The sequence below is a fragment of the Pecten maximus genome, chromosome 3, assembly GCF_902652985.1.
Source record: "Pecten maximus chromosome 3, xPecMax1.1, whole genome shotgun sequence".
Taxonomy (NCBI): domain Eukaryota; kingdom Metazoa; phylum Mollusca; class Bivalvia; order Pectinida; family Pectinidae; genus Pecten; species Pecten maximus.
Genome location: NC_047017.1, coordinates 40,065,555 through 40,084,512, shown reverse-complemented (window position 1 = coordinate 40,084,512; position 18,958 = coordinate 40,065,555). Strand labels below are relative to the sequence as shown.

Sequence of the window (18,958 nt, the reverse complement as noted above, 5' to 3'; positions counted from 1 at the left end):
TGGTTTTTGGACCACTTATACCATTTTTTTTTTTTTATATATAGGTCTCTGCATGAAGTAATTCATGAACAAGTACTTATTACAAATTAAGAAGCTGTAATATTGTTTTTTGTTTCGCATACTATATGAAAAGGTTTTCGATAGTATAAATCGTAAGATAATTGTTTCCCAAACTAGCCAGAAATATGGTCACTGTGCACAGGCAAAATGTATGCTGTAATAAATCAATGAAAGTTGTAAAGTCATTTGTAAAATATAACCCAGAGTTGTCTACCCTTTTTAACGTTATACACGTCCCTGCTTCTATTTACAAATAACTCCAATGATTCTAAATAAAAGAAATTAAACTAAAAGAACAAATCATCTGCTCGAATTGTCATTTATACCATATTAAACATTTTTGGGTCGAAATGGAAATTATAGTGAAATGTATCCAACCCGGCCTACAGTCTGAGAAGTGGTTGGGGAAAAAAAGAAGTCATAAAATCATTATAAGTATTTGTCCAAGTGCATGAAATATATAGTAAAAATATTGCATGGCCGAATACTTTTGGCACGTCACTTTATATGAAATAGGACTTCGAGTGTCTTTTTTTTCCGGATTCATTGTTCGAGTGCAAATTATTATACAACACATTGGGTCAAAGGTCGGTGGCAGACGAAACAGCAAGTGGCAGGAAGAGAGATTTAGCTAGCTACTGTAAGTTTGAAGCTGTAAAACATTTACTTTTTCAATTAACAATACAACCAAACTTCGGTTTTACCAGCAGTCGTGACAATGTCCTCAAGTAAATTCTATGTTTGCAGTTGTTTGTGAAAAGACGACGGTAAAGTGAATATAAGGCCTAGAGTGAAACGAAGGGAAGTAACTCTGATAGATTCGAATAACTGCTGTAGCCAAAGATACTTTACTTTGGAATTAAAATCAGAAGTTTCAATACACGTAAATGTTTGTATTTCTAAGTCCTGATGAATTGGTTTTTTTTTACCTTTTTTTCCTTCTTGACACACTGAGGATACTGATAATCTTATGATTCTATTTCACCGTTGTACTTCTGTCTGTGTGTATACAATGTATAGGCCTAATCGTGATTTTGTTTGTTAATATATCATATGCTAACAATACAAACTGATGTCTGATATCATACCTAAGTTTGGTGCAAAATTCTTGTATGTCTACAAGAGTTCATAGAGGGCTGTAATGTAGGGTGTCCTATAGTCACTTGGCCTCTGTACTGCTTTATAATTATTAAACAATGTGTAGAATTTTTCTATATTCTTGTAGTATTTTTCTATCATTCTGTACAATTATTGCTGTACCTGTATTTTATTAGCGCCTCTCTCTGTTGACTGTTAGTAATTAGATGGGGGACAAGCCGGGCCTTTAATCCATGAAGTAATTGATTTTTCACGCTCGTGGCACTAATGATTGTCCGCATGGCTCCCTTTCAGTTTTAATTTATTGCCCCCTATTAGAGAGGTATTTATCACCGATCAGGGGGCTCCTGTGATATCCATATCTATATTACACAAGAACAATGTTTACTTGTTCCTAATTGTTTTTCTAAGTGTTATGTGTATTACTATTGTCACAATTAGGTAAAAGGAGCTAGCTGACTGCTCCTAAACAGGAGTGGGGTGCTTTTTTCTGCTCCTGCGATCGATCGTGCAGATTTCTGTATAAAAGGAGTGAGAGCGGAGGGGGGAGTGAGAGTTTGACATGCCTACAGTAGGTGTTGCTTCGCTGGATTATACTGGTATTTCATATGCGAGAGCAGTGTTGCCATTACTCTGTAAACTGTAACAATATGTCCTTTTTATGCTTATGTTGCTTTATATACATGTAGATAGCCTGGAACTGTACTGCAATGTTGAATTGTGTTTTCTCGATGACCCACTCTACCTTTTCTCTAAACTCAGGTATTGTGGCGGGTGTCTGACCACGGACGCTATTCGAAGACACCTACCAAGGGCTACAGGGCTCTTAATTATTCGAGAGTTCCACAGTTTTCGCTACAAATGTTTTAATGGCAAATTTTGTACAACAGATTATTTAGCTTCTTTATAATACATTATAGGCTAGCTAGCATCTTACGGTAAAGTTTGTTATTTTGCCGTTACAATGTTTTATCACTTTATATGTTTGTTGAAATACAAGTTCCAGTTGAGAGCTGCATGATATTTACTTTGACAATTATATTTGACATAAATAAAGATTTTGTATAAGCCTAATTAATAAGCTTGTACATGTACCTGTGTATTGCAGAAAACTGACAGAGGAAAGTAACGTAACAACTTAGAAACGATGGGGGAGAAATCAGGAGTCCGGCGTAGAAGAATTGCAGGCCGTCGGTCCGAAGATTTAGACAGGGAATCATATAATGAAGAAACATCACAAGGGTATGGTTGAAGGTCCAGGGCATATAGCTAAATAATGTCACTTAAACAACTTGCTTCTTGAAAGACCTACCCAAAGCAAGATGTCTAAAGCAGTGAGAGAATAATGGCAATGTGAGATTTCAGATATAATTGTAATACTGGAGAGTATAGGTCACCTTACTAGCACCGGCTAGCAGGAATTTTCCTTTAGCCTTAGCGATATATTGTAGGATGTTTTTCTTGAGACTGAGAAATTGCTAGTTCAAGGCCCTCACCGGCAGGGTGTTTTTCATTACTCCTTCACCTTAATAATGGGCTCTGTTACACTCAAGTGCCCTCATTAGGATCTGTAACCACTGGAAATGCAAGGACCAGCTCTTCCCTGGCGGGAGAGTATGTAAATCTTGGTAATACCAGCCACAAATGTACTGCTTGGCTTGAGAGAACTTCTCTTTTGCTCAATTGTTTACGCGCAAGACCAGTGGTTCCGGATTCTATCCTTAACAAATTTTCAGGTTCAAATTTAGCTAATCATATGTTCTGTTTTATTAAGTTGAAACTTTGCTAAGAGATTATCAAGACATCTTTGCAGGTCCAGGGGGAAAAGTAGGGCAGACTAAGGAGGCAAAACCTTTTATTGACACTGAGGACTCAAGACCAATAAATAGAGGATATCTAACAGTGTCTTCAGTAATACCAAATATATTTCACGAGTGGGGCTAATATTTTGATATTTTTCACTTGTGCTGCTGTGCACAAGTGAAAAATATCAAAATATTAGCCCCACTCGTGAAATATATTTGGTATTACTGAAGATACTGTTAGATATTCTGTTTATTACATTTTTTATTAACGAAAAACCTACCCTGTATGCTTATTGCTAACTAGGCCTACAGCGATAATTTGTAAACAAAAACAGTAGTTCCCCCTGTCCAGGTGCTGACATGTATGTTGGGCTTTCTGATTGGTCAATTATTTTGGTATTTTCTAATCATGAATTTGATTGGTCAAATCAGCAAAAGTGATATTTTTCAATAGTGAAAAATATCACTTTTACAGAATGAATAATTTTTGATATTTCACTGGTAAAAATGTAATAAAACTCCCTTCTAAAAGGCCATCTCCTACTTAGAAAGAGGTTGTGGTGTTCAAGTTGAATAAAATTCTAGAGAATGATATCATAGAGCCTTAAGCACTAGCACCTGGGTGGCTCAGGTTCTGGTCAGAAAAAAAGATATGACAGTTCGGTTTTGTATAAACTATCGGGAACTCAATAAGTCACTAAGAAAGTTACATAGCCCCTGCCCTTGACACATTTTATGGGGCCCTGTGTTTAGCACATTAGATCTAGTTAGTGGAGGTGGATTCGGGGTAGTGCAGTATGGACAAGCTTAAAGGTGGATAAACTTAGGAATGTATTTGCAAACCAAAAGGGCTTAATATATCAATTTAAAGTAATTTAATGCTGTTTGGCTTGTGTAATGCTTCTGTAACATTTCCAGAATTATTCAGCTGGTATAAGGTGGATTTTAATGAACTAAATGCCTGTGCTATCTGGATGATGTCGTCGTCATCGGAAACACATTTCAAACTACACTTTCAAATCTAAGGGCAATTTTTGAGTGTCTCAGAAAGCAAATCTCACTTTGAATCCAGAGAAATGCTCACTATTTCAAACCTGTGTAAAGTACTGAGGGCTCATATTTTCTAAATCTGATATAGTATAGGTTTTTTTGACCCTCATTGTAAAGTGACCCCGGGGTCAAAATCCAATTATGATGAAATGACCTTCCTATGATCAATTGATCCCCCATATGAAAGTCACTGTTACATGGTGTTTCATGCTTTGTTTTCTTATTTCAAATAAACCAATGAAAAATTCAAAATATCAATGCCAAATTTGGTTTGGGTAGGATAACTGGAGTCAGTAGTGCAACGTACTCTAATAATGCTTGATTATGTGGCAGTTATGATCCCTTCTCTATACCATGACAATGTATATTTGAGAATTAAGTTTAGCATCAATGCCTCTTTTACCATAAGGTGCATTAATTGTTTTGATCATATTAAAAAGTAAGCTTTGTTCAGAAAAGATAAAAATGAAGACTTGAACACCTACGTTTTTTCATTGTTTTTGAAAGCAATTCTAGAAATGTTGCATTGTTGTCCAGTCCAAATTACCACATTTAGTTCCTACAATCTGTACATTGGACCTAAATTAAACCATAGAATATAAAACTCTGTTATATTTTTTACAGATGGAACAATGCTGCCTGTCTGATTGGTGTGTTTGCGGCCCTGATTCTAACACCTATCATCATAGCAGTTATTCCTGCCCCGATAGAACCAGTGGTGTATCAGTAAGAATCGTCTTCCCTAGCTTGTTTTAGCTCGCCAGGACAAAGTCCAGGAGAGCTATTGCTATATAATAATCATGGTGTTGGTATCCATATACAGCTAGGTTAAACTTTTATATATAAAACAGTGTCAATACTAATGAGGATACAGCTTAGGTATTTGACATTTGTGTTCCTTTTGCATGACAACACCTTCCCATTGCATTGGTACATTTGCGGACCTGCTGACCTTGACCGTGACCTTTGACCTACGCAGAGGTGCCAACCCTTCCTCTTTTGGCGTAATCCTTACGATTTTTAGGTATAAAATACGCCTTCCGCTTTTTCATGACTTTTGTACGATTTTATAAAAAAAAATCGAAATGTTTCCTAAATCCGGAATTCTGATGTCCGTTTCCACTAGATCTGTTAGAATCCGCGCTCTCGATCTCCTGTGCGTTTGTCACCATTAGTATTATTTATACATCATTTTCAAGCATATGAACGATCATGAATGGTCTTCCCAAGTTTATCAAAATGGCGGAAAAACGTAGTCTGACAGCTGAAGACGAAACCGTAAAATCAGTAACACCAAAGAAAAAAGTTAAGTCGCAATGGGACCAGAGATTTAAATCTGAATACAAGGAGCGTTTTCCTTTTATTGTTCAATCCGATCGGGATGAATATACTGCAAGATGTGTTACTTGCAATTGTGATTTTAGCATTGCACACGGTGGGGAAAATGACATCATACATACGAGGCACTGAAATCACAGACAGACTATATCAAGGTAAAACTAAATAAAATTAACATTTCTTATTTTTTTAAACATATATTTGAGTTATTTTCCCAAACCAAATTATCTGAATTGTGTGCTGCTTATGCCCAGAATGCATTTCCGGACACTTGAAACCCGTCAGCGTCTGGGGGCCTCGTCGGCCCCCACACCCCCTGAAAAATGTTTTTTCTCGCTCCGCTCGAAAACCTTCCTCTTTTCAATTAATCATTGTTGGCACCTCTGCCTACGTTTTAAAAACTTTTACCTTGGCTACAGTATGTTAACCATATTATGATGCTTTTATATTTGACATGTGTGTTTCTTGTGACAAGGCTTTTCCATTGGTACTACATTTGCTGACCTGGAATTATTGTCTAGGGAATGTCTTCAGTTTTTATCAGAGCAGTTGAATGATTTTAATCACCATACTCTAAAGGGTAACTGTAGGTATTTCTACTGTACACCTGAAGTTATGTGGAATTATTAGCCAAAATCTCATTGATTGAAGTTTAGATTGCTGCTTTAAACAGACTTGGTTAAAAACATTCCATGATGATTCATAGTATTATTTGGACATTACAAGATCCAAGGTGATGGCCTTGGTTTCACAATGGCTGAGATACTGTCAGTTTTGTCTGATAAACAAACTTCAGTTTTTTTTATCATTGTCATTATCTTAATTTCCTTGAGCAGAGATAATTTATGTACATGTAAATGTACTAAACAGCGGTGCTGACATAAGTTTTTCAAGGCCTCAGATTACAGTAGGCCTATGGAGATGTTATTCTTGTTATTCTCTCCATAATCACTAGACCAACACTCATGATTTGTATTATTTTTTTTTTTGAGGTTAAGGTCATATGAGGACTTTTGACTCTCTGGAATGTAACTTGAATGTCAAATGGAAATCAAATGTTCATTCTCTTTCAGTTTCATATGCAATTAGTCAAATATGTTGGAAACTATGGGAAAGAAATATCATTTCAATCTCTACAGGATTATTGTTGTACATAGCTAGACTTTTTACTTTTAAAACGTTGATTCAAGATTTCATATTTCGGTTCATATAGACTCAAAGAGCCCCCTGTGTTTGAGGGACCACTAGAACCAAATACTCACCTACAAAAGGCAGAACATTTGTACAAAAACCAACTGACAGGACCAGAGTCTATTGTAGTGGATGGAGGTTTGTATAACTTTATCATGTCTGAAAACATTTTCATGTTTCAAAACTTTCCTCTATAAATGGTTTCTGATTGTATACTCTTATGGTGTTCACATACTTTCATGAATGTAAACTGCAACTCAAGAGTGAAAAATAGTGAATACACAAAATACTGTATAGGTGGTAATCTTCGCAGGGGGTTCATTTTGTTGAATTCACAGCCATTTATATATATAGTGCAAAACTTTATACCCAGCAGTTGTTTATAAACATGTACAAATAAATGTATCATTTTTTTATTGCAGAATATTAACCTGTACAAAGCATTAAATTAAATACTTGCAAACTAGGTCTAACTGGGACAACCCCAAAATATCAGAAATCAGCATTAGAAATTTAACATTTAAACAGTAAATGATTGTCAATAAAAGTGAAATTATTACCAAATAAAGTAAACTATTTACTATTGATTATATCAATATTTGTCCAAACTGATCACTAATTTCTCTTCAGAGCACACATACACAGGCACTGCTGATGGGAAGATACTTCACATACATAAAGGGGAGATAACTGTCCTGGCACGACTTGGAGTGGAACCATGTGGTAAGCAAAACTTACTCTCACTAACATTCCTGTGCTTCAGGAAATCATGATTAGGAAATTCATTTTTGATTTTTGTGCGAGTTGAAAACGGATTCAAAAAGAAATATATGTTTATTATCTGGTTGTGAATTTCACCACAAAGGTTTTTTTTTATAACTTTCTCTTACACTGATAAGATATAGACAGTTGGAATTGATTTTACACTAGATTTATGTCTAATACAAAAGGTTCCGAATTCATATTTTTAAGGGATTATTGCATATAACTTATTTTGCCGTTTTTTTCTTCTAGAATTATATCCAGCGTTATGTTTTATACTAGGTACATTTGAATCGGAGCCAACATGTGGCCGCCCTTTAGGAATGAGATTGGACAAGGAAGGGTACTTGATTGTAGCAGATGCATACTTGGGACTGTTCAGAGTAAATGTAGCCACAGGTAAGATATGCACAATTTGTATCCAAATATAAAGTTATAGATGAGGAAAAAACTTGCCTGTACATGCTATGTATTCTGTTTACTTTAGAACGACTGATGATCTGTAACAAATTATTTATTATTTGTGTCTGCCCTTTTTCATATTAACTACAGAATGAAATGGTGTACACAGAAAAGTTGTCCTAAAATCGTCATAGTCTTGTCCCTATTATGATGTATATAAATAGCCCTTAAAGAAGACCCCAGTTTCATCAATGTTCTGTAACATCAGGATATACTTTAACCTCAAAGTGGAAGGTATTCCAGAATTTAGGGATGATTTCTTAAACTGAGCTACTTTTTCAATAACTCCAATAATGTTGTCTTGTTACATACTTAAGGAACATTGATTAATCTGCGGCCTGACTGACTGTTTACTATATAGATCTGGTTCATCAGTAAACAGTTGTCTAACTGACAAGGCTGCACATGATGCCAGAGCCTTTATGATCATGGTCTTCATTATCTCTATTGCATCTTTGATCAACCAGGTGATGTGTTTGCACTGTGGCCATCCACTTTCTCTATTGGTGGGGATAAGATACGGTTCCTCAATGATGTCGCAGCTGCCAGCAATGGGCTCATCTACATGACAGACTCCAGCATCAAGTGGGACAGGCGCCACAATCGGTACCTTGTTCTGGAAGCAGAAAGGTCTGGCAGGTAGGGAACCACATGCTATATACCAGAATTTCACAGTATGAATACATGTATTTTATCACTTTAAGGTGAATTAGAAAGTTACCATGCTAAACAATACTGAAGTGAAATTTGGTTATTTCCTAAGGAAAATACATGTATAATGCTAGTTTGATATTGTTCAACAGTTAAGTATCTCTCAGCCAAAAACAGTAAACTCTTTAAAATGTTAGATATTAATGACAAAAACAGATAAAATGTCTCAGCTTTAAAATAGAATAAACTTAATTTATCATTTTTTGATGTGATATTAATTATAAAGCAAGTTCTGTAAACATGTTGGCCAAGCTTGGTGGAAGTATAATATTTCTTAACAAGATTTATAATCAATGAAATGTATGTAAATAGTGAAACTGAGTTTGCACAAGTGGTTGTTGTATATGGTAATTCTTTCACTGGAGTTATTTATTTTCAAAAATTACAAAAAATACAAGCTTTAGCAAGTGTTTTTTTTTGTAACTTTAGAAAAATTACTAACAAGATACTATATACAACCATAGTCTCGGTCAAAGGTCATTGTGTAAGCCAATCAAAACTCATTTAGAGTTTATTCCATGACATATCTGTCACCCAATTTGTATTCGTATCGACTGTATACCACCATTTGGTAACAGTTCAATGCTTAAAAAAATAGTGAAATGTCTGTGAAAATGCTGTGTAAATTCAATAAATTGTATCAGTTTTTATGAATTTTATCCGAAAAATAAACTGGAGAAGGATTCATTTAGATCAGTCTGCATAAAAAAAACGACAAAAAATATTGACAGGCATTTTTGACACAAACGTAAGTTTGAGTCTATGTCAGCGCTTTTGAGGTGTAGCTGACAAAATCTACGATGCCCTCTGGCGGATACTGCCTTGGCCAATCTAACCGTTGCTTTACAGTAACTCCGTAATGCTATGCAGTAAATATTTGTAAATATCATAAATATTCACGATAAAAATGACATATAGTAAAGTTCAGCTATAAAAAAATCACCTTTTGTTTTGTTGACACAAACGTAGACACAAACGTAAGTTTGAGTCTATGTCAGCGCTTTTGAGGGTAGCTGACAAAATCTACGATGCCCTCTGGCGGATATTGCTGTTGGCCAATCTAAACGTTGCTTTACAGTAACTCCGTAATGTTATGCAGTAAATATTTGTTTAACTTCACGATAAAAAATGACATACAGTGAAGTTCAGCTATTAAAAAAATCTCCTTTTGTTTTGTTGTATTTTAGAAGCTGACAGGACAATGTGGTTTTTTTTTTGGCATTTTCGTTCGCTCTGACACAACTTCAACTGCCACTTCACAATCATATTCTATCGCAAAAAAATAATAGTCCCGTGACTTAGGGAGTCAAATGCAACACTGCAGTTTCGTTAGATATATGACAAAACAACAGAACCTCACAAATAGATAGTTTTCAAAGTATTTAATTTAAGTATGTTCTGTCGATGATACGTAAGAATATTTTTCCGCGTTGAACGCATTAGATTTCACGCGGAATGATACAATCGACTTTTCGCTGGCGCCATATTGCTGCTTACCTGTGACCCGGAAGAAAAATCTACTAACATCACGCTGAATTTTCATCATCGACATCTATGTGTTTTTTTTCTTTGGTGGCATGTTACTGAATGGGTTATAATATTGATAAAGTTTCGTCGGAATATCGTTGTTATTTTGTACATTGAAAATCACTCATCCAGCATCCGATTTTGTCCGCCATCTTTCAGTAATGTAAACAATAATAAAAGCAAGAGTAGGTGATCAAACCCAACTTTGACTGTCATTTTCTCACTGAAATATTAACTTGCATGTGATTGATGTAGTCTGCAGATGGTTAGATTATATAGATGTTTTTTTACGAAAGAAAAAAGTTGTCTATTCATCATGACAATATCACAACAACGGCAGTCGAGTACCATACGCATGTTTGCAAATAAAAAGTTAAATAAATTCTCACTGAATAGGGTTTCGAAAAGGCAAATGGACTTGTGAATATTAATATTGACTTCGGATCTATTGATTATATCCTACGTAATGCACATGAAGTTTTTCGTTTACAGAACGCGTACCGCATTAACGTGGCTGTCTGCATGCAGATGTAGACGTCACTGAAAATTTCATCTCTAATTATAGCGACTGATTCTTTTTTTCTAATATTCGTGATGGTTTAAACAAAAATAGAAAATGATCTATCATTATCATTTGAAATATTACATAACAGTCGAAGCATATTATAAAAAAGAAAGGGGTCTACGATGTACATCTACATAGACCTTTATTATGTTTGGTGGAGTTTTGAACGCTTCAGGGACGGTTAAAGGGCAGTAACTCTTTAGAAAACACCATTTTTCATGGAAATGTACTGATTGCTAAATTTAACCAGAGATATTTAAAGGCAGTGGAAATGTTATATTCCTACATCTGCGGTTTTTTCTGTCTCAAATCATTTCAGCTTCTGAATTAAATTAACATTTAAACTAATGCACAGTAAAGTATTGATAAATCAATGCAAATAATTTATTATTATTATTTAATCTTTTTTTCTTTACAACACTAGTACATATTATTTGAGAAGAACAGCAAAAATTACTAAGTTCATTATTCTTCTAAACAACAAAAATGTGTAAAACTTGTTTGTGTTGTGCATATATCCTATTGTGAAATAACTTTGCATGACTAAAGATAATGGTATTGTCTTGATGGATGTTACATACTATATCATAGGTTGAGTTAAATAATTATTTTCTTCTTATCAATTATGGTCAATGGTGAAAACACATTTTTTTCATTTAAATTGTTAAGTCGGTTTAATGTTCAAATTCAGATTAATTTAATTAAAGCAACTATTAATGTATATATGTGTTAACTTTTCTGACAAAGTCTTCAAGTAACCTGTTTATATTTGACAGAGAATCAAAATGAGTAATTTTGTTGTTAAGAATAGTGGGCTTAGCCATTTACAACTGTTTAGATTCTACTTAATAAGGTTTGATTTTTAACATTTTGGCAAATTTATCTTATCAATATCCAATTTAGTTTTAAAAATAAGCAGTACTTCCATTTTTATGAAAATAAAAATTACTTCAGTGTTCTAATAATTTAAACACATGAACAATTGAAAGAAATACATTTGTATGAAAAGCATTCATAATGGACTTTGAAGAATGCTACTACATGTACAGTTCATCCAGTTTGGGCATTCGAACTACATTTTCATCTGACAGATGCTGCAGATTAAAAAAAAAACTCTGATTTTGAAATCGATGATATCAATACATATAGCTACATTCACATCTCACTAACATTAATTAACATGATATATATACCATACATATATATATGTATCGTGCAGTTACAGTTATGTATATGGTACATATACTATTGCGGAGAATATTTGATGCAATGTACATAGGTGAAAAACAAAATTCCACTTTAAATTGATTTGAACTGTACATGTGAATGAATGTGTTTTTGTTGTATAGATTATTTGTAGCTACACAGTATGGAATGTAAACATATAACGTAGAGTGCTATATGAAAATCATGTTCACTCTAATGAGCGATTAAGAAACTGTCTCAAGTCTGAGCTGATATGAGCATGTAATTCTAAGTTTTGAATATAGTGCTTAGTTTAATGTGGCCGTTGTGATGGTATACCCTGCCCTGTCTACATCCGCATTCTACGCCTCCAGAGTCTGTTTATCAGACCCAGGTGTTTTTAACCCACCATCATCAGATGGTGCATGGGCTATTCAAATCGCCCTGCGTCCGTGGTCCGTCCGTCCCTCCATCCGTAAACAATTCTTGTTATCGCTATTTCTCAAAGTACTGAAGGTATCTTCTAAAATTTCATATATAGGTTTCTCTTGGTTTCTAGTTATGCATATTGCATTTTGAGACTTATCGGAAAACAATATGGCCGACAGGCAGCCATCTTAGGTTTTGACAATTGAAGTTTGTTATTGCTATTTCTCAGAAAGCACTGAATTGATCTTTCTCAAATTTCATATGTAGGTTCCTCTTGGTGCTAACATTAGTTATGCATATTGCATTTTGAGACCAATCGGAAAACAATAAGGCCGACAGGCAGCCATCTTGGATTTTGTCAATTGAAGTTTGTTATCACTATTTCTCAGAAAGTGTTGACGGGATCTTTTTCAAATTTCATAAGTAGGTTCCCCTCGGTGCCTAGTTATGCATATTGCATTTTGAGACTAATCGGAAAACAACACGGCCGACAGGCAGCCATCTTGGATTTGAACAATTGAAGTTTGTTATCGCTATTTCTCAGAAAGTGCTGAAGGGATCTTTCTCAAATTTGATATGTAGGTTCCCCTTGGTGGGTGGTTATGCATATTGCATTTTGAGACAAATCGGAAAACAATATGGCCGACAGGCAGCCATCTTAGGTTTTGACAATTGAAGTTTGTTATTGCTATTTCTCAGAAAGCACTGAATTGATCTTTCTCAAATTTAATATGTAGGTTCCTCTTGGTGCTTACATTAGTTATGTATATTGCATTTTGAGACCAATCGGAAAACAATATGGCCGACAGGCAGCCATCTTGGATTCAGACAATTGAAGTTTGTTATCGCTATTTCTCAGAAAGTGCTGAAGGGATCTTTCTCAAATTTTATATGTAGGTTCCCCTCGGTGCCTAGTTATGGATATTGCATTTTGAGACTAATCGGAAAACAACATGGTCGACAGGCAGCCATATTGTATTTTGACAATTGAAGTTTGTTATCGCTATTTTACAGAAGGTACTGAAGGGATAGAACAATTTGCCACAAAATATCATTCAAAACCTTGACATAACATCATTCAAACCAGGGCTCACACACACGATAAAATCCTAAAACAATCACACAATTGTTTTTAACCTGAGCTCTGATCTAAAAGCTGGTAGCTAGATGGGGCGCTACATCAAATGTATAAATATCTTTTCAATGGCTAATGATAATGATAATTTGTGAAGCGCTTATAGGCATGGGATCCTCAAAAGTTTGAAAAGAAAGGCCTCATTAATTTTACAGGTAATCTAGGACCTTCATATTACAACTACAACTACGTATACATTAACCCATTGAAGATGTCAAATAAGATTACCTGAGTAGCTATTCTGACAATTAGCTGCCAAGACGCACTTGCAATCAAAAGTAGATATGAATTTCTTTTCTTGCCAATATTTTGTCCTAGTCCTAATCAGGTATTGGTGATGTTCCATACAAAGTTGACCATGTCCCCACTAAACAAAAGCAGTTAAAATAATTTGTTTTCGTTTGTGTCTTCAGTACTTTCAGTACTTTGATTTCATTTTAGTATTCACAGAATTCTGAAAAATGGAAAATCTGCTTAATGTACATGTGGATTCAATAACTTTAAAACGTTCTGTTTTTCATGTTAACAAAATTTTCTAGAAGCTATACATACGGTGTAGAATAAATTTGCTTTTTTTATAATTCTTATATTTTTTGACGATTTTTCACATACATGTATTAAACAATATGATAGACATATATGACAAAGGCAAAAACATACACACACATACTCTCACACTTACATGCTGTGTCACCATCATCATCATCATCATCATCATCATCATCATCATACATCATGCATCATCATCATAATCAGAATACATAACCATCATCATGTATCATCATCATCATTTTCATTATTATCATCATAATCATCGCTATCAGCGTTATCATGCATCATCATAATTATCATCATCATCATCATGCTACTGTGAATGAGATTGATGAATGTATTGCTATGTTCAGGTTACTGGAGCATGACCCCAAGACTAACACCACAGCGAGGATTGCCAGTGCCATGGCCTTCCCTAATGGTATACAGCTATCAAAGAATGAAGATTTCCTGTTGATCTGTGAGACCACAAAAGCCAGAATTTTAAAGTAAATACAGCTTCTATCAGAGTATCTGTGCCTAATAACTGTAAAAGCTTGGTTGGAAAAATATCTTAGTCAAACATACCTAAATTAATGTCTTGATACAAACCAAAAATTTACCTGCATGTTGTGCTAAAATATATATGGTTGAAATCACCAAAAACATTTAACTGATATCAGTCTATGTCTTTGGTTCATCCTCAAGATTAAAAAAAAAAACAAAAAAACAAAGACATGCAAAGAAAAAAGCATACATGTAATTATAAGTTATTGTGTTGTTCCCCTAGGTACCAGTTGACAGGGTCTGGAGCAGGGGAGGTAAGCGTGTTTATAGACAACCTACCAGGTTTACCAGACAACATACGTCCCAGCAGTACAGGAGGATACTGGATAGGAATGGCCACTGCCCGCAGAGGAGGAAAATTCAGCTTAGTAGATTATGCATCACAGAGACCTTGGATAAGAACTCTCATCACAAAAGTAACTATCTGTATGAAGTTTGGTTGCATTCACATTCTGTATGAATGCCAATTAAAACAGTTCAATGCTTACATTAAAGTATTGATATGTTTTCAATCCGCTATCTATATACCACATTTATCCTCCTGCTAGGATACTGAAATGGAGGCATGTAGGATGTGATGCAAGAGTATAATAAAAATGCAAATTTTGAAAAATGTTTCTTACACAATAATGAATTTGTATTACCATAATAAAACAATATCAATGGTATTTATGTGATATAAACATCCTTTGTTTATAGTCAATACCCTAAATCTGCCCTGGTTTTGTTGGAGGTTATCGTATTAGTATAGATGTCATTATATATTGATTAGGTCCTATGGCATTCATTTTGCTATGATTGACAGATATAATTTTGGCAGATTACATATACAGTAGTGGCAATGTCCTTTCGGTATGAATAAACATCTTTTACATCCGATACCTGGCAATAACATACAACATAGCTGTATATAAAAGAAAGACATCTCTTACAGCCTAGCTATCTCAATCTCGCATTTCATGCTCATTTATTAACTGAATTAAACCAGATATTTGTCTATATTTTTGGAAGAGAAATTTATTTCATGATGTGTTGTCCTGAATTAAAAATACGATCTGGATTAGTATGATTTTAGTAGCATATTTAATTGTACATTATTAATACATATGAGTATTTTTCATTTTCAGCTATTCTCCCAAGAAATGATAATGCGTTTTGTACCAAAGTATGGCTTGGTGATTGAGGTCAGTGCTGATGGGAAGATATTACGAAGTTTGCACGACCCCACAGGAGAGGTCATTCCATCAGTGAGTGAGGTGGAGGACAAGAATGGTGTGCTGTATTTAGGCTCCTATAACCTTCCCTACATATCCAGATTGTATTTGGCAAGACTAGACAAAAGTTAAAGCTCATTACAAACCATTTGGGGGTAAATATAGTATATGATTCACTCACTTATTTCAAATCAGAATCAAGAACAAAGTACAGTTTCTTTGATAGAACTGTATGTTATTAGGAATTACTTCATCCTGTTATTTTCTAAGTCTTTACAATGTGCAATTAACAAACAAATTATCAACTGTCTTTCTTTGATTTTATTTTATGTAGTATTTAGATTGGATTTGCATTTGTACTCCCAAAAACATAATATGTAGTTGTTGTTGATTTTGTAATGAGTAATTGTAAAACATTCCCCTTTTTTTTTTTAAGTAAATATATGAATGTCTACATGCTTACCAAGTATTTGTTAGCTCTGTTTGACTTTGATCATATAACTGATTCAATTAATAGGATGATAAACACAGACTCAAGTTTTACCTGGAATTGTTCTGTAGTTGTCTCTAGAAATCATTCAAGTTATTTAACCAGAAATTGTTCAGTAATTTTGATGGCTTCACAAGAATATTGATTTTTGCCAAAATTTCATCAGGAATTCTTCAATGACTTGTATTAGGATTGGTTCAATTGGTTCATCCCAATAGAAATGTTTGAGGGTCTTTGTCAAGAGCTGTTCAAGGTTTTGACAAGGAATTGTTTTCACCAAGAAGTGTTCGAGGTTCTACCCTGTGTTCTTTGTTACTGTTTATTATTATAGTTTTTGAGTAAAACAAGGTCGAAATATTTAAACTAATTTAAGCTGAGAAAAGACCTTGTCACTGTTATCACACAATAGATAAGAGTAGAAACAATACAATTATGTTGTCACTCTTAGTAACTTCTTTCAAGCTCACTGGGATGAACAAGGTTGTGTCAATACTAATGAGGGTACAGCTTATGTATTTATATATGTGTGTTCCTTGTTACCACTTCTTTAATTAGAACTATATTTGTGGACCTGCTGACCTCAACCGTGACACTCGACATATGAAAGAAAAAAAACTGGCCACAGTATGTTAAATGTATGAAATAAAGCTTTCATCTTTGACATGCATGATCAGTCACCCAAGGTCTTTCCGTTGTCATTACATTTTTGTACCTTCTGACCTTTGACCTACTTATCAAAAAAACTAATTCTGAATTTCAACCCCCTCATCAAGCTATGTTGTCTTCTGACAACTCTTGTCTAATATGACAAAAACATTGGAGATATTTAGGTATCTACTGTACATGTACCAATATTAGGTCCATGACAATAATATGGTTTGGTCATTGATCCCGATTGTTGGTATCCCACCAAGTGTTGTTAGTGTGGTTAATAGTAAGTGAAGTCAATCATGTTATCACAGACCTTTTATTTTTTTTAAATCTGGTAAAATTCCTTATGTTATTTTTATACAGTATTATATACTGCATAATACTAGCAATGCTGTCTTGGCTTTTAAGGTTTCATGTATAATGTGATTAGTTTTGAAATGTAAGCATTGTATAGAATGATGGATGTTTTAATGTTTAAATGCGTCTGCATGTGAAGGAGATGTACTTTTATTGGACTGATTGATGCGGTACAGTACGTAAATGGCTATATGAATGGAGTGAAAGTGGAATTGGTAATATCATTGTATAATCGAGAGTCTGTGTACTCAGAAAATCGTCCCATAGACAGATACTTCTGAATGTTGATAGTTATTATTGTTATGCCCTTGCTATGAAATAGCTGGGTACATATACCATTCCCTTGCCTGCCTGTCTGTTGTCCATCTTTCTGTCTGTATGTCAGACATTATAGACTTTGCATTAAGGTGTATTTCTGAGTCAATGGGTTTGGGGATGCCGATATTTCACATGGAGGTTCTTTTTGGGTCTGACATATCATTTAATGGTGTTTAATTGTAAAAAGGTATAGTTATTTTAACTTTTTTACAGTTTACACATAATTTGAACTTGACAAGCTTTGGTTCTAAATTCAGCCTTATTGATAACATGTTAACATAGGCCTCCCTTTTCACTAATCTGTGAGTGTGGAGTAACTTACATGTTCCTCCATTTTGACCAAACTTGGACTTATAGAAATATCAATCTATCGTTGTGATTTTATTTTAAGAGTCATAACAGGGCCATTAATGTGAAATTATGTAATTAATACGAAATCCATTACAGTTTGTTAGATAGTCCTCCGGAGGTTTCAAGAGGGCAGGTTTTTGAGTCCAAACATTTTTCAAACCATTTCTCTCTCTAAAAAAAGGAGATTTAAGGCTAAAGAGTGGTTGATAGATAAGCAAAATTTACTGAATAAATGTGCATCCATTAAAATGTTATTTTAAAAATGTTTTTCTGTACGACTGGTGGCTCTCACCAGAAGATCTAGTCATCAGACAAAATCAGTTTTGTCAAAGAGAAATACAGAAAGAAGTGATTTTATTTTTAACAGTACATCAGCCACGTTTTCCCTTTTACACATAAGCATAGAATTTATTTCAGAAGTTTTTTTTGTGAGTTAGGTATTTTACTGGGATAGCCCTTATTGAATGTGACAGTTACATGTATCCAGAGAATGTGTAACCATTGGTACTCTTAAATCTAGAGGCATTGCTCACACAAACCAGTAATCAAATGAAAATAATGGCCACGTTTTGTTTGTGATGTTTAGAGCGTTTTATATTTTGTAGTTGTAATAGTCTTTACAACTGTCATTTTTGTATTTTCTATGCAACTAAAGTAATATTAGTACAAATTTTGATCAATTTGTAATTCTTGTATACATAATTAGCTGTTAGTAAGAAGGCTGATAATAAATAATACATCTTACAAGTTTGTATTTTAATTGTATGTTTTTAACTTCTCAATATCTGTTCCTAATTTTGCTGAATTTTTAATGTTTTAAAACTTACCCTCTAGTCACCCATACGGAAAACTGCAGTTATAGAGTGTAAAGGGTGCCGTTAGTGTGGCAACATCGCTAAATGCCCAAGGTTGATTGCACTACACCACGCTACACTTCACATTGTCGGATACCACGGTTGATTGCACTGCACTACGCTACACTTCACATCGTCAGATACCACGGTTGATTGCGCTACACTACTCTACACTTCACATTGTCGGATACAACGGTTGATTGCACTGCACTACGCTACACTTCACATCGTCAGATACCACGGTTGATTGCGCTACACCACGCTACACTTCACATCGTCAGATACCACGGTTGATTGCACTGCACTA

General features: G+C 34.5%; 1 protein-coding gene across 1 annotated transcript; it reads left to right on the top strand.

The window, feature by feature from the left end:
* The first annotated feature begins 640 nt into the window (after positions 1-640).
* On the top strand, positions 641-18,547 carry LOC117324163 (adipocyte plasma membrane-associated protein-like). Its single transcript, XM_033879840.1, has 10 exons — positions 641-700; positions 2,267-2,400; positions 4,638-4,739; positions 6,565-6,680; positions 7,173-7,265; positions 7,587-7,703; positions 8,234-8,405; positions 14,224-14,358; positions 14,640-14,832; positions 15,544-18,547. Exons 2-10 carry the CDS (start codon positions 2,306-2,308, stop codon positions 15,760-15,762), a joined length of 1,242 nt encoding a protein of 413 aa, XP_033735731.1. The 5' UTR covers positions 641-700; positions 2,267-2,305; the 3' UTR covers positions 15,763-18,547.
* The last annotated feature ends 411 nt before the right edge of the window (positions 18,548-18,958 follow it).